The 25,103-nt window shown below is 42.4% G+C and overlaps 1 protein-coding gene across 1 annotated transcript; it reads left to right on the top strand.

Moving 5' to 3' along the window:
• Window positions 1–302: 302 nt before the first annotated feature.
• caprin2 (caprin family member 2) lies at window positions 303–24,227 on the top strand. Its single transcript, XM_080421207.1, has 21 exons — window positions 303–422; window positions 1,915–2,170; window positions 2,561–2,623; window positions 3,845–3,931; window positions 6,863–7,101; window positions 8,027–8,109; window positions 8,661–8,774; window positions 9,340–9,374; window positions 9,469–9,690; window positions 11,170–11,211; window positions 11,306–11,437; window positions 14,036–14,120; window positions 15,994–16,409; window positions 16,528–16,641; window positions 17,128–17,232; window positions 19,219–19,356; window positions 19,941–20,085; window positions 20,723–20,902; window positions 21,358–21,419; window positions 21,529–21,595; window positions 22,914–24,227. Exons 2-21 carry the CDS (start codon window positions 1,934–1,936, stop codon window positions 23,483–23,485), a joined length of 3,138 nt encoding a protein of 1,045 aa, XP_080277333.1. The 5' UTR covers window positions 303–422; window positions 1,915–1,933; the 3' UTR covers window positions 23,486–24,227.
• The last annotated feature ends 876 nt before the right edge of the window (window positions 24,228–25,103 follow it).

Genomic DNA, 25,103 nt, shown 5'->3' with positions numbered 1-25,103 from the left:
CTTGTAGATCGGCTATTTTCACTACTTCTTAAACATTTGTTTTCTAATTTATGGCATTTCTTTGACTCGTTCTTTTTTATTTATTTATTTATGAAATTATTTTGAAAAATCATCGAATTTGTTTCTAATTAAAAAAACAAATAAAGTGTCTTTATTATCTATTTATACTCGTGGCCCATAAAGACGTGTCCGCGACCCACAAATGGGTCCCGACCCACTGTTTGGACAGTGCTTTAGACGGTATATAAAGGTATGAGTTGGCACCGGGCTGGCCTCGGTGGTAGTCTAAAAAACACCACCACTTAGGTCGGGTTGGAAGGAAGGAAAGAACGAAAGGGGTCAGTGGGTTGTTTAATGGATGTCGAGCACCTCCTGTGAGCAGCATTTTGCAGCAGAACCCCCTTTGAACGCACAGACACGAGGTTAGTCAGCTGTTTTCCTTGGTGGTGTGTGTGTGTGGCGTTTGTTATTATCACACACAATGCTGACGTGCATCATCATGACGAAGTAGCCTCGGATCAAGACAATCATAGATGTATTTAATCGAGTCAAATGACAAAATTGATAACAATATATCTATGATGGTCCTGATGCAAGGCTAATAACGAAGCATCCTGCAAATACAAAGTATTATGGAGTCGCACAACTGTTCTCCTCGCGCATGTGCTTTGCTTATCTTGTGATGTATGTGTTAGTTATTTTTAGTTTGCGTGCACCGAGTAGTGATGCTAGATTTCGTGGTCGCCTGCTTGGGAGGCAATAAAGCGTTTGATGACTATCATTGATGTATTTTTTTTATCGATTTTGACATTTTAATATACGAAAGTAAAAGTCAGACTCAATCAAATACATCTATGATAGTCTTGATCCAAGGCTACTTTGATTGGTTAGTCGTGGTAACTATGATGCAAATCGAATCGACACAATTAAGCCAACTATATTAGAATATGAAGTCAGATTTACGCACAACAAGACCAACCACGTAAATAAATGCGCACAGATACAGAATAATTTATTTTAGCGGCTGGTTTAACTTGTGTTGCCCCCCCCCCCCCGCACCAAATCGCATCTTGCGTTTTGTTTGATCGTGTTATTATGAACGCTTTCTGTCTGTGCCTGTTTTGGTTTGGTGATTCATTAGCCCTGAAACATGACTGTCATATATTATATGACAGTCATGGATTAACTTAAACCTGGTGTTTGCACCTTCACCCCTTTTGGCCTGTACATCTACATAAAAGTTCAGATTTCAAATATAAAGTGCTTACCCCATGGCCAAGGATGTTACACTTCTGTACGGGCCCTCAGAAGTACCGGTATCTTCTTAATAATTCAATAAAAAGCATTTTAATCCGATCGGTGGCCATTTTCTCCGTATTTCCTCCATGTGCTTTTAACTACGCGATCCTATCGGTTGGAACGTATATTGCACTCTGATACGATATAACTATGAGAAAATGGCCGCCGATCGGATTAAAATTATTTTTATTGAACAATACGGAAGATACGGGTACTTCTGAGGGCCAGAACATTATTACAACATCCGTGGCCATGGGGTAAGCACTTTATATTTGAAATCTGAACGTTTATGTAGATGTACGGGCCGTAAGTGGAGAAAGTGCAAACACCAGATTGAAGTGCAACCATGACCGTCGTGACAGACGACCGTCGTGTGATCCATGGCTCGCTGTTCAGTGGCTCGATAGAAATGCAGTGTCACGCGGTTGGCCACAACCCAAGTTGGGTGAGTCCACAGGCTCCACAGCAGCGCTATTGAAGCACTTGCTTGGTTCAGTAGCGATGGAACCAGCCGTGCCTTTCTCTGTTGCATGTGTCATGACAAAGAACGCGGTGGCTCACTTTGGTTTGTTGACATAAATGATGATGTGAAGTTGAACGCGTCCCTTCTTCCAGAAAGGGTCTCATCATCAACATGGTGCAGCTGTCTCCTTCCCCTGTCCTGGATGATGTCTCACCCCCATCTGAGCTCACCGAGGAGGGGAAAAAGCTGCAGAGTAGCCCGAAGATGGGCTCCCCCGGTGGGCTAAGTGCTCTCCAGCTCGCCCTGGATGATGCCTCGGCCAGCACCACCTACCAGGGCTATGATGGCTACATAGAGGACGGCCTCATCTGCCTCAAACACAAGGTCCGCAACTTGGAGAAAAAGAAGGTAGGGTTTTTCTCACAGAGTGCAATGATGGGTTTGAAAGCTGGATAGTGTCTTAAAACCTTGTTGTGGGGGGTTGTGAAAGTGACTGAGAAACATCTTGGATAGATTTGCAGAATGTAACATGTTTAACCATTGTGAGTTGCCGATTTCCTCCTGAAGATTTACAACCTCAAGCCTTTCAAAAAAATAAATCAAGCTTATGCAGGGAACGGGGAACATGAGTCTTTCTATGTACCGTTCTGCATGTGTGTGCCTGAGTCAGGGGTTTGCAGGAATGTGTTAATTTTGTGGTCGTGAGCTGAAAACGCCAGGACCACTGATACAGAGTGCACACAGATGTCATGCCTGACATCCTCCTCCTGGGTGATGGATTTTGTTTTCTGTCCACAGCTTAAACTGGAAGACTACACAAAGAGGCTGAACCAGGGCGAGGCTTTAAACAAGGATCAGATGGTAAGTAGCAGGGGTCATCAATATGTCCGTACATGGATATCCTTGTCTGTGGCAAATTTTAGATTTTGTATTTACATGACATTATAATGTTATTTTGATCATAAGACCAAAATACTGAATGTCAGTCTCCAGGTTTTCTTCAGAATACTGATTTACTATGGCACATTAGGGGTCCACCAGTACAGTGGTGCCCAAACCTTTTATTTTCAAGGACCCCCATAACTCTGAGAGTGTACAAACATTTGTACACTCAGCGTTACAGACCTGTAATGGTCCATTTGGACCACATTCAAGGAACCCAGAAACCCACTTTGAGGACCACAGCACTAGTAGTATACATTTAGGGCTAGCTCTGTTTCTGGTAATATTAGTATGTCCATGGCAAAAATAGAATGTTGACAAATGTCCACCAAAAGCTGGCATGGCGATGAACCCTGGTTAGTAAGCCTGTCACAATTATCACATAATCGCCTAAACACTATTATTTGAGATGATCACAATTATTTTGCGTAATCGTCATAATCATGTCCATGTTGAAAAACATTGTTACATTTCTAGATCTTTTTTTAAAAATAGCGGAAATGGCAGATCTGCAAGCTCCAACGTGTCTCAGTTGTGAGCTTGTAGATCGGCTGTTCCCACTGTATTTCCCACTATATTGTGAAAGTATAATGTTATTAAATATGTCAGTCATATCTTGTGGAAGTATAAAATCATTAAATATGTCAGTCATAAATATGTCCGTCATTTCTTTAAATTATGTTATTTGTCATATCTCTAAGACTTTAGAGGCAAACAAACATATACATTTTATTCATAATTATGTTGTTTAACCCATTTAGACCTGGAACCCCTATCTGTAACTACACCTTTCAATCCGGGAACCCCTTTTGGGGTTGTTGTTGCTATGTGCAGTATATAGAGACATTAATATTTTTTTTGTCATTTTTGAATAGATATTAGATTTTTTTTCTGAAAACTTAGGTCAGGATTTCGTTTTTAGAATCCGCCTCAGGTCTAAATGGGTTAATGACAAAAACAACAATTATTTGTGTGACAATTAATCGTCAAGTACAATTTCATGATCGTGCCCATATGGTAAGGATGGTGACATACTACTGTACGTACAGTATGGCTATACATGCATCATTGGTGACTTGGTGATTTGGCATCAGGTTTCACCTTCTCCATGTGGTTTCCCTGTCTGTGTTTTCTCCCCAGGGTGCTGTGGAGAAGTACGACGAGGTGATCCATAACCTGGCGTTTGCACAAGACCTGCACAAAACCTTGGCCGATTTGACCCAGAATGTAAGGGCCCATTTTGAGGATTTATTTATTTGCCTTTTTGGACACGAACCTACTTCACTACCCCTTGCTTAGATCGATCAGTGGCCCAATTCCAATCCGCTCCCTTCAGACTCACTGACTTTAAACACGTGTTCACGTGAAGTCTGCGAGGGCTTGAGGGCTGTCCCATTTGAAATGGGTAAGTCAGTTAGGGCTCTGGCAGAGCCCTTTATGCACCTTTTCTGTAAGTCAGCATCGATGCAGACTTTGGCTAAGGGAATTACCCACAGTTCATAGCGTTTCCAGGGGAACGAGGGGAATCCTCCAAACATCAATCATTTTAAGTAAGCAAATTAGTCCTGCATCGCGGTTATAATGTCAACAAACGGTAGTGCTTTATCACCGTTCTCAAAGGAGACGGAATGGAAGATTTATATTTAGTAAAAATAAGGTACAAAAGATAAGAAATTAGTAAAAATAAGGGACACAAGATAAGAAATGAAAAGTAAATACAGAATATGGAAATACAATTTATAATGAATATAATATTACAAACCCTAATCTAAACTCAAATTAAAACGAACAGAATAATGTAAATATTATAATAATAATCAACAATCGCAGCCTTTTTAAAGCAATGACTGTAAATAAGAGTTTTGAACGTGATGTAAAGTGTCATGAATGAAGAATTGATCTAAAGTGCTGTCCCATTCATTTCATACCATTTGGAGGCCTTGCAGCCTCTCACCCTCGAGCACTTACCAGCTGACGTCACTTAAGTCAGTGAGGGTGCAGGGCTTGAGGGCTTAGGGCGGACGTTGGAATTGGGCCAGTGATTCTCGACCTTTTCTGGATCAGGGCCCACTTGGAAAATCTCAAAAGCGTTGGCGCTCCACCCATCTGGCCACTTAACATGGCAGCCGTTAAGTGGCCAGATGGGTGGGCCGTGTGCATTTTCATAGCGTGTTTATTTTAATGATCAATCAATCGGTTGTGTTCCGGCTTGGATCAGTGGAACTAACACAGTATTCCTATTTATCGGTAAGGTTTCAAAGAAAAAAATACCATGTCATTTCTTTTTTTACGTATCATTTTTTTAATGTTATATTATCATTAAAATTGTTATTTGTGGGCCCGCCACAGGTTGAGAATCACTTGCTTAGATTGTTTTGCCCTGCCATCCATGTCCTCTCTGGTTGAGAAAGGGTGTGTGCATTGTGCAGCAATGCTGGCAGGCTGGATGAGTTGCGAGTTCCCCTCTGCACAGTGTCTTCGCCTTGGTTCCAACTTCCAAGTCATTTCACATTGTCGAGTGAAGGTCACAGAACAACGGCATTTATATTCCTCATTGTATTGACAGCCCACCACCGTTTGATCGATGCACCGCCTTGCTATGTAGCACACTGTTGCCTAGCTATCTCTTTGTTTAGAGTTCACAAAGCACTGTTGCATTGAAGACGGGAAGCACGACCGGAAATGTCGATGGGTACGCATTCATACCAAACAACATTGCACCTATCTTGCATCAAAATATCAGGAACCTGAATCTAACACTCTGAATGTATGATACGTTTGTTTTCTACTTCATGTGGCCAGTCTGAATATAACAGTGGTTCTCAAAGTGGGGCCCAGGAACCCTCAGGGTTCCTTGAAGGTTTCCTCTTAAAGGTTTGTAATTCTAAGAGTGTACACATTTTACACTTTCAGCGTTCTAGGGGTCTTGAAAGGAAGAAGTTTGAGAAGCATTGATCTGTGACATAGAACTCCATATTTGGGCAAGGTTTCAGCCTGATTTGACTCTATTTAAAAATGTAATATAAACAAGACCAGGAGACCTGGTTCTGCCAGACCCAAAATGAAGTCCTAGTATGTAACACACCTACAAACCACTTTATAACTGAAGTTCATGATGTCATGAATAGTTCGTGACGAAAGGGGACGTCACAAACTTTTTTTTGGCTGGGGCCGGAGGACAAATGACCCCTGCCCATGTATGACGAAAGGGGACGTCACAAACTTTTTTTTGGCTGGGGCCGGAGGACAAATGACCCCTGCCCATGTATGGACGAAACCGATACAAAGCCTCATGTAAGCCCGACCCCCTTGGGTCTGGCAACAAATATGGAGGAAAAAAAGGCATGGCCTAAAAAGGCATGGCCTACTAGCAGATTAGCCCTGATATTGGGCTCACGATATCGATACAATATTATTATTCATCAACATTGGCCATCATCTTCAGTTTGAAAGTACTTTATCATCATATTCTTGTCATCTGGACTTTACCAACGAAGTCTAGACTAGTTATTAACAACAGCTTGAAAAAAATATAAGCCAGAGAGGGTTGCTTGTACAAAATCTTTTTTTAGATAAGACAGTAGGCCTATTTGACAGTGCAGAAACATAATTGCCTTGATGCATATAACATTAACGAGCGTCAATTAGCATCAGCTGGAGTTCTCTTGAATATGATGGAATATGATTAAGGATTACTGTGATTATGGTAAACTCACAATTCATATCACACGCACCATACAATAAGAACTCCTGTAACTTTTACTGGCCCCCAAATAAAGAATAATGTTTGAAAAAAATATTCAAAATATCGTGATACGGTATGACGTCAAGTTAAATATTGCGATATATCGCGGGAAGATGTATCGTGACACCCCTAGTAAATATACCTTTATTGATCCCGTGGGGGAAATTCAGGGGCCAGAGGCAGCATAATAGTTGCGGTGCAGATACAGAGTGAAAGGTACTGTGAGATACAGTCATGGGAAGAATAAATATAACAAATTACAGAATGCCAAGGGCATGTGCTCAATGGTGTGCTGTAATCTTTGGCAAATTGATTATCCAGCCTTGTGTCTAAACCTCTAGGTGTAGTTTTCTTGGTATACCAGAGCAGATCTTTTTTTAAGTGGTCCATCAACCATCATCCCCTTTTTGCAGCTGCTGAGGGACCAGAAGAAGGCGGTGAAGAAGGAGCAAGTGGCTAAGATAGAGTTGGAGCAGAGGCGACTCGGTAGCGTGCTCCAGATCCAGCACCTCCTGCACTGCCTGCAGGAGGAGCACATCAGGAGGGACCTGCTGGCCGGACAGAACCAGGCCCCTCACATCCCTGCCCCGCAGCTGCACAGCCTCACCCAGCTCGCCGCCCTGCTGGGCGTCAAGAGAGATAACAACCTGAGGTACGGCTGGCCAATAGGCTCTGTGCATGACTGTTGTTCCCTTTTCCAGAAGGTGGCATTCCCGTTTTCTGTTGTTCCGGGTCAGTAGTATCTTATAGCTTTGTTTGATTGGCTCATGGTGCGGTCACACATATGTGTTTGGTGGTCGGAAGTTCGATCCACTCCCATTACATGGGGAAAAAACTGAAATACCGCCCCGATGTGTTGAGTTGACGGAGCTGAAGCGCGTTAAGTCTGACGCATCGGGTTCAACATTGATGAACTATGACCCGATAGCCGATCTACAGAGATCACAGCGCATGGTCACTTCTACAAATAGCACTAGTCAAAGAATTACACATCCGGGAAAAAACGGCACTTAGTTGGCACTGCCCACCATCTGCTCAAAGCCCCGGAAGATGACAAAGGAATGGGCGGAAGTGCCACATGGGCTTGCTATCTTTTGCGGCTACTTGCCGTCACTGTGTGACCGCACCATCAGCAGGAAATTTAAACCGCAAACGCATATGAAGGTAAACTGGAAATGTATCAAAACTGACATTTAGAATCTCTAACTGACTTAATCTTGCTCATGTAGGTTAATGATCAAGTAAGTTGATTAGTCTGATTAACCACTTATGCATTGTATTATACTTGGTTGAATGGTGCCGTGCGGAAATAGCCGATCGACAAGCTCACAACGCATCACGTTCATTAATCGTAATCCAAGTTTGAAATAATCGTGCGATTTATTTGAAGCCATATCGATCATCCCTAGCCTGAGTTCTTTGTTCCTTATGTGCCTTTGACTCTGTCACCTTCTTGTCTCTGTCTGCCTCTTGTCTTTCTCAAAGAGTCTAAATAGAGCAGTGTACAGGCTGCCATGATATTCCGCCATTCAGTTTTTATTCTGCAGGGTTTTAGCGACATCTGTTGTGTTTGCTAGTTTGCAGGAGCAGATGGAGCAGTCTGCACTGGCATACTTGGACCTCCTGGAGGGAAAAGACAAGCCGGTGGCTGGCTCCACATGTGAGGATGAATGTTTTCTGTAGACATTTAAATGGGTAGTTCACCTCAAATGACTTTTTTTCTATCAATTACTGATGAAGCCTTGAATCCATGGAGATTTTCTTTTCTTTTTTTGGCACATTCCTGATCCAATATTTGATTGAAGTAAATAGGAGGCCAAAGTAAAGCTATATAAACCCCCCAGGTTATAAGCAATCTGGGAACCCATTTGGTAATATTTTTTTCGTTTTTGCCCCTGGGGGCACCACCACCTTTTTTTGTAGAAACAGGAACTCTGTTTGCCCTCCCCTTTCTAAGGCCACTTCCTCCCGGGTGCTTCTGTGTTTACTCCTATTAACAACAACACTACATGTTTAGGGCAGTGGTGCTGACAGATTCAGCTGTTAGCAGAATCTGTCTTGAGAGATTAGGTTATAACTAGCGAATGTTTTAAATGTAGTTTTGCTCTTGTTAAGTCTGGTAGAGAGAAAAAAAGGTCATTGAGGGGGTGAACTACCTCTTTAAAGTTTGTGACTTGGCATGGTGTAGTTGACTTGCATTCGTGTTTGCAGTTAAACTCATGAAGCAAGAGCTCGATAGGCTGTTGGATTGCAAGTACTTCCGTTGTCTTCCTCCTCCACCAAGCAAGACCACAGAGGTGTTCCTGAGCTCACCCAGCCTCACTAGTAGGAATAAATACTCAACTTATACCCTTCATCTGATAAATACAGAAGAGCATTGTTGTGGTACTACCATTACCAGTGGAGTATATTAGTTTATAGGATTGCTTGCGTCAAACTGCATTTAGAAACCGATTAATATTTATCTTGTTTATGATCAGATGCCTGCTGTAGGTCCGTTTTTGGACAGTTTGATCTTTCCTTTAAAGCTACAATCTGTGACTTATTTTAATAATTGTATGCTAGAGTATTTTAATAAAATATAATAGACAAATCTGCAGTCTTATTATGAGCCTAGTGGTTGACAAGTAGTTCTTAAGCCCAGTATCTCCCCTGGCCAAGGCAGGCTGAGCGGTATTTGTTTGGGTTTGGTTTCCCATGCGGGAGACCGGGTTTGAGTACCGGGTGTTAGATTCGCAATTGCCTTTCTCCGTTGGGAGAGGACACAAAACTTAACGGATTGTAGCTTTAAGTAAGGTGGGGAAATGCTTGCAGTAAAATGTTTATATACTTTTTCTAATTTCAATGTTGTATATTGCATGTTCTTATAGTTTTCAATTTCTGTTGTCAGATATATCAAAACCAAAAGACATTTCTAAAAAGGAGGTAAGAACAAGCATCTGTTTACTGCTACATGTGTTGCTGTGTTGTGAGCAGGTCTTGTAGATTTCGCTGATATGCTCTATGGGTGATATGGCAGTTTCTTAACAGACTCTACCTGAGGGACACGGAAACGACTCCTCCTCAGAACTGGAAGGAGGAGTTTGAGGCCATCAAGGATCGGGAACCACCTGACTCCTGGGAATTGGAGTTTGCAGACGCGTCAGCCTCTCCTCAAGCCTATGGCCACAAGCCATGGAGAGGAGCGGCCACCTTCGTCCCCAAAATCCCTGTCACCATTAAGAAACACGATGGCAAACAGGTGAGTTGAGAAGCCGTAGCGGAATCAGTTTTATTCTCACATCACAGGTTTACAGAAGAAAAAAAAATGGGTGAAATTCGTTTTTGTGCAATGTTCTATAGTTTTTGTTATTTCCATAGGAAAAAAGATAAGAAGGGGGGGGGGGCAAGGGGGAACAGAGATCAATAGACCTTCATGCAGTACCACTTGTCAACCATTTGGCCGCCGACAGCCATCTCAAAATATTTTGTTCCAAGGACCCTCAGAAGCAAAGATTTGAGTCCAAAATGTTCACTTTAAATTATGTATCTATTCAAAGATTTGCAAAGATTTTTCAAAAATAGCAGATTTACAAGCTCACAGCGCGGCACGAAATGTCGTGCTATGAGCTTGTATATCTGCTTTTTTTGAATGGCAAAGTATAAAATGATGCTTTTTAGCTCAAATCTAAAATGACACAGATGCTTTCCCGGTTTTAATGTGTTAATGCGGCCAGAGTAGCTGGAATTGGGAGACAATAAGGCAGCGGTTGGCAACCGTTTGCGGCCCACCCATCTGACCTGTGGTCAATCACTGTTTTACGAATCAACGGAACTAATGCAGTACAATTGAAGTTCATATTTATCTATGAAACTCAAAACATCTTTCAAGGGTTGAAAGAAAAAATACCATAACAGTTTTGTTTTTTCATTGTTATTTTTTTTTATATTAATGTTATATTATCAATAACATCTTTTGCCATATATTTGGGGGCCCACTTGCAATATCCTCAGGGTCCACAGGTATGGGATTTCTGGAATAAGGATTAGTGCTGAGACTTATTATTGAGTCTGTATTGATAAAAAGAAAGTCAAGATGTCCACACTATTGCAAACTGATCTTTAAATATTCTTTGAAGTATTTTCTTTATTTGATGCTTAGTTTTGTGGGAGTGCCCCCCTGGTTAAGTATGTGGGCTTGGGTCCTGTAGTCCTAGTTTGCGTGGTTAGAATTCCCATAACTTATACAATCATTACTCAATTTTAATATGGATTTCCTAGATTTTTAGGTTGGAGTCCCCTGGTGTCGTGGGCTCATACCCATCTCGGTTAATGTCTAATTTGTTGTACAACCAACTTTGTGGGTCTTGACTCCACCTGGTGGTGTCTGTGTCAGTCCAAGATTATAATATTGTGGGTTCAAGTCTCATTGAAATGCATGAAATGTGAATGGAAAGTGCTATACAAATAAACTTGAGGCCCCCCTCAAACAAGATGCTGCATATCAAGGGGCTTATCCTCTAGTTAATTTCAAAATAAAGCTTGCTTTGCCTAATCTGTAATCTAAAAATGTAGTAATTTTTGTAACGGCAGCTGACTACTCTGACTGTTGCAAAGACTGTTGATGAAAGTGTGGGGGACAGCAAAGGGCACACGTCTTTGCAGTGGGATAAACGGGTGAGAATATCTGGATCACGAGGTCTTGACTGTTTAAATAATTGATATCCTCACTTTCCCACAGAGAAGCACGAAGAAGGCTAAAGGAGAACATAATGCCAAAACTGTGAGTAGAGAACATCATCATCCACACTACCTTCAACAGGTGATGTTTGAACTTGCTGGTCAATATAATTATCCTCTGATTCCATTTCTGGCAGACAATGCACATAGGCACCCCTGTGGAGGTGTTCAACTCCCCATCTGCCTTGCCGAAAGACCCCATCCAGAGGAAACGGCAACTTGAGGACCTCATGACAAAGATACGAACTGGCTCCTTCAGTTTTATGCAGGTACACCGTAAAAGCGAGTTCTATACCAGAATATAATGTAATTTTATTTGCTTGACGTTGCTAGATAAGACATTACATTACAGTCATTTAGCAGACACTTTTATCCAAAGCGACTTACAATAAGTGCATTCAACATAGGTAGGCAAGGGAACTACCGTACTAACAGTCAGGGGATATTAAAAAAATCTTGGAATAAATTCCTTACCAAAACAATTCTTCACCAATGTGTTTGTAAAGGTGTCTAGTAACACATCTCACAAAGACTGAAATGCAGTCCCCCTAGGAGAATTTTTGACAGCTCCTTAAAGTTGGGGTACCCACCATAACCTTGTTAAAAAAAAATCTAAAAAAAAAAAATCGAAATTTAATTCTGTTTTAAGTAGCATGTGAGGTGTCAAACTAGGGTGTTTTTATGATTCTGAATCCATTGCAAGCATTTGTTTTGCACCAAAACCACTCCTTGGGCTAAAAACGGCCCAATCTCAATGGACTTTTTACACAAAAAGTATACCTGGAAAAGGATGGCTATGGCCGTTTTTAGCCCAAGGAGTGGTTTTGGTGCAAAACAAATGCTTGCAATGGATTCAGAATCATAAAAACACCCTAGTTTGACCCCTCACATGCTACTTAAAACACAATTAAATTTTGATTTCTTTTTTTGATTTTTTAAAACCAAGGTTATGGTGGGTACCCCAACTTTAAGGAGCTGTCAAAAATTCTCCTAGGGGGACTGCATTTCAGTCTTTGTGAGATGTGTTACTAGACACCTTTACAAACACATTGGCGAAGATTTTTTTTGGTAAGGAATTTATTCCAAGATTGGAAAATATTCTGCTAATATCCCCTGACTATAAACACCAGAAGTATTAACACATTGACTGCCAGAGTTTATTCATAATGTACTCACCCCTGTGCCAGCAATTTGCGTGTTTTTTAATTTTTTTGTTTTGTAATTTTTCATTCAAATACATTCTCTGATTGTGTTGTCAAGCACCTACGATTGTTCCACCAGTAGAGAGCAGCACATCCAAACATTGATCACCTCGCTCACCCCCTCCCAAACAGGCCCACGTCATATCCGGTCATTCAAAGGATGTGACGTTTTCGACAATTCCCGGCCCGCTGATCGGCCTGAAAACGATGTGATACACTACGACGATGACTGTTAGTCACCCGGACCAAAGAAAATAGAAGTTGAGCTGTCCGTTTGTCTTTTTATACCGTGTGAAAAACCGTGTTTTTCCTTATTCTGGCCGAAAATCACCGGAGAAAAACAACGTGACCCGGAAATGCATTTTTTTTTTACATCCGGCTCCGGGTGAGTGTGACGTAAGTGGAAAACGAAAGTGTTGATGAGAAATAAACACAGCTGTGCGATCACAGATTAAACAATCAAAATAACGCATCAATGCGTTCTTTGGAATCCTGGCACTCAAGCGATGGATTTGAAAGAACGCATCGATGCGATCTTGGCACTGTATGTGTTAAGTGCATTCTCTTTTTTTTTTTTTTTTTTATCCCGTGATTTTTGTAACCCATTTTTTTCACCCGGTGCCAATTTCCTAAGTGATCCTGGGCGCTACACCAGCACTACACCAGCGCTACACCAGTCCCCCACAGCCTAGGGAGGCCAGGGCCGAGCTCATGCTTCCTTCAATGCATGAGAGCCAACTGACCACCTTGTCACCTGACAGGGGGGAGTTTCCCTGGTAGGACGTAGCGCGTGGAAGGAACACGTTATTCAAACCAGTTCCCTTCCCCTCCATCAGGCGCCCCGGCTGTCATGGGGGAGGCGGTATAGCGACCAGGATTACTACATGTTTTTGTGAGGGTATTAACTACCCTCGGAGACACGGGGAGAACATGCAAACTCCACACAGAGTAGGCCCTTTCGCCAACCCCACCTAGGGTATGGGCGCTGATGACGCGGAGGAGAAGACACGCCCACAGCGTCCCCGGCGGGAATCAAACCCAGGACCTTCTAGCTGTGAGGTGACAGCGCTACCGACTGCGCCACCGTGCCCCTTAGTGCATTCTCTTTTAAAACAAACTAAGAGTATACCTAGCGCTAAGGTAAAAGTGCAATAGTGCGTGCCAACGTGTCGTCACCACGGGGGGGGCGTGGCATTGTAGCTGCAGACATACTTGTGGGGGGCAATGTTAAGTCAACCTGTTTATACCCCACAACAATGTCCGCGCTACCAAAGGACACTTGTTGAAGCCTTTTTCAGGATTTCTTGGTACGCACTATATATCAGCTACATACTTTCTTAAACGGATAAGACAAATGGGAAATTCAAATGAGCAAGAGCTAAAACAAATGAGTGTATCGAATAAACAAGATCCAACAAGACAAGAGCTCGTACAACTAATTGACAACAGTAAGACTGGCACGGTTCTCATAGCCTGGCATGGCCAGACTGATAATCACTGCGTAGATATTAGTCTGGAATCTCTATGTGGAACATGCATTTCCCTGCCAGTTGACAGTTTTTTTTGCACTGGCAGATTCGTCTGGTTTCCAGGCTACGGTTTTCAGTCATTTTGGTATGTGATGTAGACTGTTGAACGTACAGTACTGTTTTATATCTCATTCAGGAGTCTCTTTTGGATGGCGATGGGTCTCCTACGAACGGCCATCCCAGACTGGGTCGACGGGCATCTGGATCCCCCTCTCCAAATGGTACCGCACTGCACACAAAATTGTATTTATTCAATTTGTATTGCACTGTCATTCTTGTACGGGGAATTATCTTTCATTATTTATTTATTCATTCATTTGCCATGGGTGAGGGGGGGTGATTACAGTACCAAGAGGCTGATAATTTATTTAAAAAATAATAATACTCAAGTAAAGTACAGATACTCAAAACATATACTTGAGTACAGTACTGAAGTAAGTTTACTTAGTTACTGTCCACCACTGCACATTACAAATTTAGTTTCTTTTGTAGAAGATTGCCAAAAAGAATAAGCTGATTATTTAGGCTCAGATGGTTTTGGGACCCCCGCCCTTTATTAATAAAACATTTGAAATGAAACATTGGCAGACACAAGTGTACTGTAGTTCTAATGAAACAAATGGAGGTCAATTGCTGGAAGCAGGCCTGGCTAGTAAAAATGTAGTGCAGTTGTTTAGCCTACATTTACAGACAATGATTTTATTTTATTTCACCTTATTTTACCAGGAATAGTCCCTTTGAGGTTCAAGTTCTCTTTGCAAGGGAGTCCTGGCCAAGACGGCAGCGCAAACCAGTTCACATAAAAATGACAAAACGGCAACATAAAACCCATTATTAAAAAAACGAATAGATTAGTAGCAGTGTTGCCAAGTCTGCTTATTATAAGCGACTTTGGTCTTGTTTTTCTGTAAAGTCGCTTGTAAATATTGGTGGTTGCAGGGTTCTTTCTTTTGGGTGGGGGGATAGTTTCTAAAGTATAGTTGATTGTTTGGACCCCCATCTCAAAATAATGTGTTCCAGGGACCCCTAGAAGCAAAGATTTGAGTTAGAAATGTTCGCTTTAAAAAACTATTTATTAAAAAATAGCAGATCTACAAACTCGCAGCGTGGCACGAATTGACGCACTGTGAGCTTGTATATCTGCTATTTTTGAATAGCTAAAGTCTAGAATAATGGTTAAAGTTTAACGGATTAATAATGTTTTTACCTATATGCTGATAAGAAGCCCAGTTTGTGACTCTGTAGCTGTACCATGATGAAGCTGCAAAGGCATAAAAAAGCAGTTTCACCAGAGACGTACGAGTTCGAGATCTCAAGTTAAAAGCACTAGTGGGCCTAGGGTAGCCTGGTAAACACCCCCTCCCTCCGGAAATCTCATGCATTGCATTGCATTTGGTTTCAGGAAGGAGGGTCTGGGATTGCTCACAGAGTAAAGCTGCCCGAACCGCTGCGCATACGAACCAATCAGCGGCTGCTAGGGGCGGGATCATCCAATCACCTGCCTAGTATCTTGAAAAAATGAAACTCCGTCTGTCATCGATTCTGCGCCCGAAGTCTCAGATGCAAGTACGCTGTGAAACAAAATGTGTGTCGCAAGCTTCTTCCATTTGACGGAGTGAGGTTAGGCCTAGGGGTCAATACCTAAGAAAGAAAAATATACCAATGCACCATTCAGCGATTTTGCAAGAAAGACCAACCAACCAAAACCTGAGTGGGATAAATCGTCGTGCCGCATGGTCAACGGACTCGGCTGTCGTAGTTTTCCGTAACAACTTGACATAAGTGCATTTAAGTGCTCTATCCAACCATAAATGCAAGATCATGAAGCCTCGCTAGTCCAATTTCTGCAACTAATAACACCTCCTGCTCGACCAGTGGACTTCAGTGTGGTAAGATAGGCCATGTCCAATGTTACTAACTGGACAGAATGGTGTAACATTGTCAATGGTCGATTCCTTAGGCTCTAATAGCGTGCCGAGTGGTGGGTGATTATGCACAAGTGGGTGGTTAACTACAGGCAATTTTATTTCTAACACGCTTCTGGCGTATGTTGTAGAGTAAAATATTGTTTTGCCGTTTTCCACCACTGAACAGCTCAGAGGGAATCTATGAGAAGTCCAGTTGATATCCTTCCCACATCGATGAGAAGTCCAGTCGATATCCTTCCCACATCGATGAGAAGTCCAGTCAATATCCTTCCCACATCGATAAGAAGTCCAGTCGATATCCTTCCCACATCGATGAGAAGTCCAGTCGATATCCTTCCCACATCGATGAGAAGTCCAGTCGATATCCTTCCCACATCAATGAGAAGTCCAGTCGATATCCTTCCCACATCGATGAGAAGTGCAGTCGATATCCTTCCCACATCGATGAGAAGTGCAGTCGATATCCTTCCCACATCGATGAGAAGTGCAGTCGATATCCTTCCCACATCGATGAGAAGTCCAGTCGATATCCTTCCCACACCGATGAGAAGTCCAGTTGATATCCTTCCCACAGCAATGCATGTAAGATCTGCTTCTCTTTTATACATGCATCCAGTTCATTTGGTTGGGAATTCAAGAGATGGACTCAACATTGTCATGATTATTATTATATATTTTTTCCCGTTTCCCTCCTGTTTAGTCCACACCGCGGGCCGCCTGTCTTGTGGATCAAAATGCCAGTCTGACCAATGGGGAGGCGTCCCCTGTGACATGTGACCTTGATCTTGACCTCACGACAGACGAACTACCTGATGTAATGACTACCACACTGTCATTAGGGCTGTCTCGAACATGACATTTTACTTGATGATTAATTGTCATTCAGATGCATACAATTCTGTTTTTGGCATTGACCATTGGAACATAACAAATATATATTTCTGTTTGGCTTGTAGATTTGCTATTTCCGCTGTCTGTGTGTCTCTGTCTGTCTATCACAACCTAATTTAAAAAAAGGTTTGGTGAAAATACATTCTTAAAGTGTGTGTGTGTGTGTGTGTGTGTGTGTGTGTGTGTGTGTGTGTGTGTGTGTGTGTGTGTGTGTGTGTGTGTGTGTGTGTGTGTGTGTGTGTGTGTGTGTGTGTGTGTAGATTATGCCAAATCATTGAGACTCAGCGATTATGTAATAATTGTTACAGGCCTGTTAAATGTATCAGATTGGATGTTAATGCATACATTTCATGTCCAGTAATGCATGGTCATTCTGTTTCATGTCCAGTAACATCTCTTATCTCTTTAGGAAGCGCTGCAGTTGCCTGATGCTGAGCCTGCGTTTTCCACGCCTCCTTTGTACCGCAGGGAGTCCACCATCTCTGTCAGCCTGGAGGAGAAGAGCCGACCTCGGGTAAGGGAGCATAGCAGAAACCTCTTATCTCCATATTTTTACTTTTTGTGGGTTTATTTTTCTCGTAAATCAACGCCCTACTTGATCATACAACAGCGTCACACAAAAGTATCAAAAAGCTCGAAATGTGGCGTGAAGCGATGCGTTTTAACACGTTTGATTTATAACGCACTTTAAATGTTTGCAAATAACAAAGTGTTACAGGGTTTAAAAACAATGGCATAAAAATATCAAAGGCAAAACTAAAAATATTCGGCGAACAACATAAGTTCGCCCCCTTCTTGGGGTAAAAAGTAGATTAAAACTAATTAAGCCATAGAGTAAAATACCTAAGGAAAACAGACAAAAGCTTTGTTAAAAGGGTACGTTTTGAGCTTGTAGATCTGCTATTTTTGAATTTGAAATCCTGAAAAGTAACAGTTTTGGACATAGGAGGTTTCCACCCGATAGACGATGGATAGATACCTTTTTATTGATCCCGCGGGGGAAAGTCAGGCGCCAGAGACAGCACAGCAGTTTAACTTAACGATACAGGGCGTTTAGAAGTACATTCATAGGAGGAATTAAAAGTACAGTAAGATGCAGTACATTCATAGGAGTAATCACAATAAAGGCACCATCAATTAATGAAAAGTAACGTATACACCCTATACAATCATCCTGCCTGAAGCACAATAAGATAGACGCCATCAATTATTAATAAAAGTATAAAAACCTAAACTGCCTAAAGGCCTTTGCAGATATCATTTTTTAAATAAACACATGGTTCTCAATGGACCTCATGCACACCGGCTCCGAATTCACCGTGCGGCGATGTTTTCTTTTCTCCAATCGAACCCAGTTCGATTCGTGCGTCTTTTCGCATGCGGTAAAAACTGATTGACTAATCGCACCCTGTCTGCAAAGGCCTTTATACAGTCATTCTGCCTGATGCAGAAGAAGAAAGACGGTAAGCACAGTAATGACATCGGCACAAACCACAGGTAACGTTACAGATGACAACGAGTGGATGTTGCAGTTGGTGGATTTGTAATTGGAGCCCCACTTGAAGATGGGAGCCCCTTAGAACAGGGGTCTTAAACGTTTTTCAGGGAGATGAAGCAGGGACTCCCCCACTACATATTGTGTTGCAGATTCAACTTTTTCATAGCTTTCATAGGTTTCTTAGACTTGTTTGACAGCACTGTCATCAGTTGCTAATGTCAACATGCTAATGTGTATTTTCAGCCATTTAACCACTTAAACTGTCAATACTTGGTAAACCTGACCTTTCACTCTGTGTACTTAGTCTGCTTTTCTTCCCTCTACACCAAACCTCTTTGCAGAAAATATAATTCTCCACAGAATTGGGATGCTAGGGTTCAAGTGTTAATGTGAAAAAATATATATCCTATCGCACAAAGATTTGGTGGCCCCCTTGTAGCAACTCTGAGGACCCCCTAGGGATCACAGACCCCCTGTTGAAGACTCCAGCTTTAGACGCCCTGTCCGTCTGGACATACACAAAATATATTATAATTCTTGGAACCTCTAGGAGCACTAAGATTGAGCCTGCTCCTGCAGACTATGCTGTCCAGAGCAAGACAAATGTGTTTGATGCATAGAAATGCAATTCTATGGTTGAAATGAAAGTGGCGACGTCAAGTGCAGCATAAGCCACCGGCTGTCCAAAAAGTGCAAACTGAGAGCTGTCTATGTGTATGTTTTCTTTAAAAACATAATTTATTTCCTGCTTTATTGCTATGACTCAGCTTGTCTGGTTCAGACACTGTGCAGCTGGTGAAAAAAAAACACTGTAGTCCAGTGTTTCCTAAACTCTGGGTCGGGACTTATTTGTTGGAAAAAAACTGCTATTTTTACTAGTTTGGGTGCCTGGGAGACATCAAATTCCTTGTCTCAAGCTAAAAAGTTTGGGAACCACTGGTGTTGTCTATAAAATGACTTTGCCTCTGCCTGCTATTAAAAAGATCTCTTCTGTATCCCCAGACCCCCGTATCTGAATCAGGGAAACAGTCCCCCTGTAACGGAGTGGTCCCTTGCAGCACCCCTCCTCAGAACCAGGGCTTCTCTACACCTCCCACAAGAAGAAGTCTGACCTCTACTCCCTTTCAAAACATTCACTCAGTAAGTGACACCAAAACCGGTTTCATAGAATAGTTGCAGATACCTGTGGTCTGGCATGACTACGTTTTCTAAAGCGTAGTTGAAATAATTATGTTAGAACTTTTAATTATGTTTTTTCAAATCAGTCTTTTTTCAACTAGACTTAAAAAATCAACCCACGCTTTCAAACGCAATAACCTAACTTTGACCAAAAAAAAGAAATCACTATTGGATTACCTTATCACAAGCAAGGTTTCATACCTTACTGAAAGCAAGTTCATACCTTACTGAAAGCAAGGTTTCATACCTTACTGAAAGCAAGGTTTCATACCTTACTGAAAGTAACCGAATCCAATCGTTTTCTTGAGAGTGGGCTTGCTTTGGAAAATGGCCAGGGTGCAACAGTTAATCTACAAACTCCCGTCACGACACATTGTGAGCTTTTAGATGAGCCATCTTCATGGTTTTTGCATAACATGATAAAATGCAAAGTCGGCAGTATTGTAAAGTTGTGAATGGTAATCGGTGGGCTAAAAAGTGCCAGACCACCGGTAGAAGCCACTACCTGCTTACTTATCCATCCACTCTTTTCCCTTCCGCTGTAGGTTTTCAAGGTCAATGCCCCTTTGCCCCCGAATGGAGATTTGAGCTACAAAGTGGACAGCGGTGTGTTCTCGGAGACCAGATACAGCACTGCCAGCACCCAAACGCCACCGGAGTTTGTGCTGCCGGAAGACCAACCAGAGACGGGTATGCTAAACACCCGACCAAGAACGACAACAACAGGCCCTACTAAGCTAAACCCAAGACAAACAATAGAAAAGCAAGACGCGCCATCTGCGCTTCACTTCCGTTATCTGTGTGACATAGGTGGCTGCCTCTTTAGGAGACCAGAAGTAGGTTGTCTATTAATTTCAATGAGAGAAGTGAATGTGAACACAGCTTCTGACCCTTCTTTTTAGCATCATGGTCACTGAACTAAATATTGGACACATTCTTCACAAGCCACACATCTTCCGAACATTCTGACACTAACATTTTCAGAGACAAATCAGGAGAAAATCAACTTGTTATCAACCTTTCTCTGTCCCTGCAACACACTCTTGCGAGATCTAGCATCAGTAATCATAGGACCTTCGCGAGATCTGATGTCAGACGGCAGCCACTTTATACTTCATCGCTCGACCATGTCGCGCGTCGAAAATAGCAGAAGGGGTGCTATTTTCGACGCGACGGAGCATAAATTGAGCTTTAGGAGACTCATTTTGTGCACCATTTCATATCTAGTGGCGAAGCTTGGGATGGCGCATCTTCCTACAGTAAGCATCTTTGGCTAACCTGTTGAGTCTTTCCTCAACACATTTTGTGCTGTGTCACCCCTTGGCAGTGTACCAGTCAGATTACACAGTGGGTAATGGTGTACAGCTCTTCCTGTCCCCTGGCCAATCAGGTGGCGGCGCGGGTCGAACTGGCCAGGCGTACTACACCAGAGGATCTGTGAGAGGTATGGCGCGTGGTGGTGGCAAGGGACTGGCTCACAACTTTCGCACTCCTGGTTGGTATCGAGGTATCCTCAGATTTCCACTGCTATTTCTGTTCACCTCTCTAATAGTCGCTTCCTTTTCCTTGGCTTCCTATTCCATTTCACTAAAGGGATTCGATCATTTCTGCAACACTGGTTCTCATGTCAGGTCCAGGGACCGCCACAGGGTCCAAATGGACCCACACAGGTCCAACTCTAACAAATGGAACCAAATGGACCCTTAAAGGTTCATTTGGTTCCATTTGTACACAAGAGTTAAACGAACACTGCAGATTTTAGAGTATTGGGGTTCCAGAGATTTAAAACTTTTTTTAACAAATAATCAAATGAGGGTTCTTGAAACTAAGAACGTTGAGAATCACTGGTCTACAGTAGTGGGTCCTCCAGGTTTTGACCAAAGCGTAAGTCAGGTTCAGACGAGTGTCTTTTTGAATGTGGATTTGAGTCTTACCAGAGTGTGGTTCTTCCTCTCTCCCCAGGAGGAGCCTTCATCCATCAGGCACATCTCAGGGACTCTGGCCCTCTCCTGTATGGAGCTAGGGTAAGTCATGTGGTACCTAGCCACTGTTGTCTCACTGCAGGAGGAAAACGGTCGGTGACAATTGAATTGGGGTGGTGGTGACGTTTCTGTGTGGTTGTTCTGCTCCCAGGACCCTGGATACCAGCATGGTTACAGGCGAGGTGGAGGCAGCGGAGGAGCACGACATAACTCCAGTGGTACGTAACACTATAAGAAAATAAAAAAACACCAGTACTAATATTTAAAATGGCAATCTGTGTCTGGTTGCAACAAATCGGGGTGTGAGCTGTGTCGATATGAAAACGAACTGGATTAATTGTCCAAAACCAAAACCCTATTTTCAGCTGTGAGGGAGCATCGCTTCCCTCTGCGCCCCTCCACTACACCCCTGGTGACTGTGTCCCGAACATATCGTCACTGTTGTGTGTAAAACTTGTACGTTCAAAACTATGACTTTCAGGAAATGGTGTACAAAAAAAACTACAAAACTGTGTTCCAATGTAGATATAATTTAGTCACAAGCTCTCGTTAAAGCTGTAATTTTCTTCAGTGAATAAAATGTTGTTTTGTCTTCTGTATGGTAGAATATGTTAATACAATACAATGTGTACAATTGGGGTGGTCTTTATGTCTCTATTGAGACATTTAGATTAGGTTGGACTCCACCTTTGACACAATCCTGGTTTCATTTCTATTTCTCTCCAGAGCAAGCAGGCCTCTATTAGCTCAGTGGTAAAAATTTCAGCATTTGCCCTGGAGCCCCAGTTTCAAATTCGTGGTAGAACAGGAAAGTTCCATAGTGCAGCTTTAAAACATCTTACTGGTTAAATATTTATAAAACCCACATACAGACTTTACTACTTTCAACCTTCGACACATTGTGAGTTTGCAGATTGGCTATTTTCACAAATAGCCAAAGTATAAAAAGGGCAATCATTTATGAAAAGAAAACATAAAAAGATGAAATATGGAGATGCAAGGTTTCTGCCCAACACCAATGATATGCGCATATACCTTACGTAACATCACATAATGGTTCTGTCTAATGCAAGCTTTGTTCAGGATGTATACTGTGCTGCAGACTGTTGCATATTTTTTTCATTATTGATGGTGCTTCTTTTTTGATTGATGTGCTTTATTTAGTAAGACATGAGAAACTATAAACTGGATAACTCATAAAGCACTAAGCTTGTTTAAAATGAGTTCCATATGTATCGACTATTTTCAACTGGCTGCAACTATGGAGCGGATTACCTAATGTTTTTAATTTTTTTCCCCCGATTGTACGAGACCTCTATGTGTGTAATGAGGGGATCACCTTGAGGACGGTGATCACTGAAAATATTTTGTGACTACTTGAAAAAGGTTAAAAAATGGTTAAAAATCCAGGCACCGACTGTACCCTGTTTTAAAAAAGCCCTGGCACTCAATGTGTTAACTGCTGTGCTGCCTTTGGTGACTGAATGCCCCTCGTGGGATCAATTAATGAGTCTTATCTCTGTCTCTGCTCCTCAGCTGGCTGGAGTGACTCGTCCCAGGTGAGCAGCCCAGACCGAGAGGGGATGTACACCGTGGTGGACTCTGGGCACGGGGACTCCTCCGTCTCCACCCTGGAGGTGTCCGTCACTCCGCACAGCCACCACCACGCCACCCTGATGCCCATGCAGCTCTACCCCGTCTCCCAGCCGATGAGAGTGGCCTTCACTGCCTCCCGCACCGCCAACTACGCCCCGGGCAACCTGGACCAGCCCATCGTGTTCGACCAGCTGCACAGCAACCTGGGCGAGATGTACGACCCTCACATGGGCCGCTTCACCTGCCCCGCCAACGGCACCTACGTCTTCCTCTTCCACATCCTCAAGCTGGCCATCAACGTGCCGCTCTACATCAACCTGATGCGCAATGAGGAGGTGATGGTGTCGGCCTACGCCAACGACGGCGCGCCCGACCACGAGACGGCCAGCAACCACGCCATCCTGCCGCTCTACCAGGGAGACCAGGTGTGGCTCCGGCTGCACCGCGGCGCCATCTACGGGAGCACCTGGAAGTACAGCACTTTCTCTGGTTTCATGCTCTACCAGGACTGAAGCCGGCGTCGGTTTCTGCCAGTGAATGGGACTATTGCTTTGCACTAAGCGGTGATTAAACTGTGATCTTTCTGTATCATGCGGTCAGGCTGCATGCCAGTGCCCTACTTCACCATCAAAACCCATTTCATTAACATAATATGGGACGTGTTAATGGCCAAAACTAGTGTATGGAAAATGTGTCAAGTTGTAATTGGAGCCGTTCTCTATATTTGAAACGGCGATTGTGAATTGATTATGATTAGTTGACCTCTACACAAAGTATTATTTTCCCCATGAATGTTGGTTCACAGTGTGGGTAGTCTGGAGACTCTTGTAACTCTGAATCATTGTGTTTGGAGCATAATGTTGTACAACTTGGCCCATGTCTCACACTCGCTGTAAATGCCTACTGTAGCATAACACTTTGCGTTTAAAGCTGCAGGTCACAAATCCAGACTTTGGGTGAAACCTCTGATGCAATGTTATGTTGTGCCTTTTTTTGTTTTGTTTTTCTGAATGGCTTTTTTGAAGACTGACTGGGTTTCTTGAATGGCTAACGAATGACTGGCTTATCTATGGGAAGAATCGTGTAAGCAACTTTACAATAAGCATTCAACTTGACAACGAACACTGTGTCAAACAAATGCATTCAGTGTTGCCTTTGTGTGAACCAAGAAGCACGGTAGGAAGAGAGGATGGGGTGCTGGGTGATGGGTAAGGTGTTTAACACTTGAATCGTTGCACTACCTTGACTACTGTGGAGGACATGGTCCCTTGATGTGCCTCAATAAAAGATAATGAGCAGTTAATCTTTGTTCTGTTTTTATTCTCCTAACAGTTCTACAATTTAATAATTTGGTTCTTGAAGAGGCTTTTATTCCATACTCTTGCCTCCCATGTACGCTATTTGACTGTACGCCTTGAGACGACACAGATTTAAATTGTAAATCTAAGGGAATATGATGATTATGAATGATTTATATCTTTACTTGGCCAATTATTTTTCTTATGTCTGATACATCATCCATCTGGTTGTTTTAAAAGCAACTACTCGACTCTAACTCAAGGTGGCAGCAAAATGCCACATGCCAGAGAGCAGTGCTGGAAAAAGTACTTGCATTGATTCACTAAAAGTATCAATACTGCAATGTCAAAGTCAGAATTCAATATTTACTTGAGTAAAAGTATTGGTATCAAAATGTACTTAAAGTGCCAAAAGTAGAAAGTACTCATTATGTAGAATTTCGCAAGTTTTCAAATGTCTAAAAAAATTTGTACAAATCTTTTGAAAATAGCAGATCTACAAGCTCACAATGCTTCACAATCGTGACGCATTGTGAGCTTGTAGATCGGCTATTTTCAAATGGCCGAAATATAAATAGGGCTGAAGTGGGTAATGTATGTTTTGTAATAATCAAAATCTATAAAGTAACTAGTAAATACAGTTTTCAAATAATTGTAGTGGAGTAAAAGTACAATATTTGCCTCTGAGATTTAGTGGCGTAAAAGTACTGGAAATAGTACAGTAAAGTAAAAATACCTAAAAATTGTACTTAAGTACAGTACTTGAGTAAATGTACTTAGTTACTTTACACCAGAGAGAGAGAGAGAGAGATAAACTATGAATGATGGACTG

This window comes from Gymnoscopelus braueri (genome assembly GCF_963280865.1).
Source record: "Gymnoscopelus braueri genome assembly, chromosome: 23".
NCBI classification, from domain to species: domain Eukaryota; kingdom Metazoa; phylum Chordata; class Actinopteri; order Myctophiformes; family Myctophidae; genus Gymnoscopelus; species Gymnoscopelus braueri.
Note: the sequence above shows the minus strand (reverse complement) of the source record. Positions and strands in the feature narration are given on the sequence as shown.

Coding starts and splice junctions, on each gene's coding strand:
- caprin2 (XM_080421207.1), top strand. CDS start 1,934: ATGGTGCAGCTGTCTCCTTCCCCTGTCCTGGATGATGTCTCACCCCCA. Junction 14,121..15,993: donor TGGATCCCCCTCTCCAAATG/GTACCGCACTGC, acceptor ACCACTGAACAG/CTCAGAGGGAATCTATGAGA. Junction 20,903..21,357: donor CACTCCTGGTTGGTATCGAG/GTATCCTCAGAT, acceptor CTCTCTCCCCAG/GAGGAGCCTTCATCCATCAG.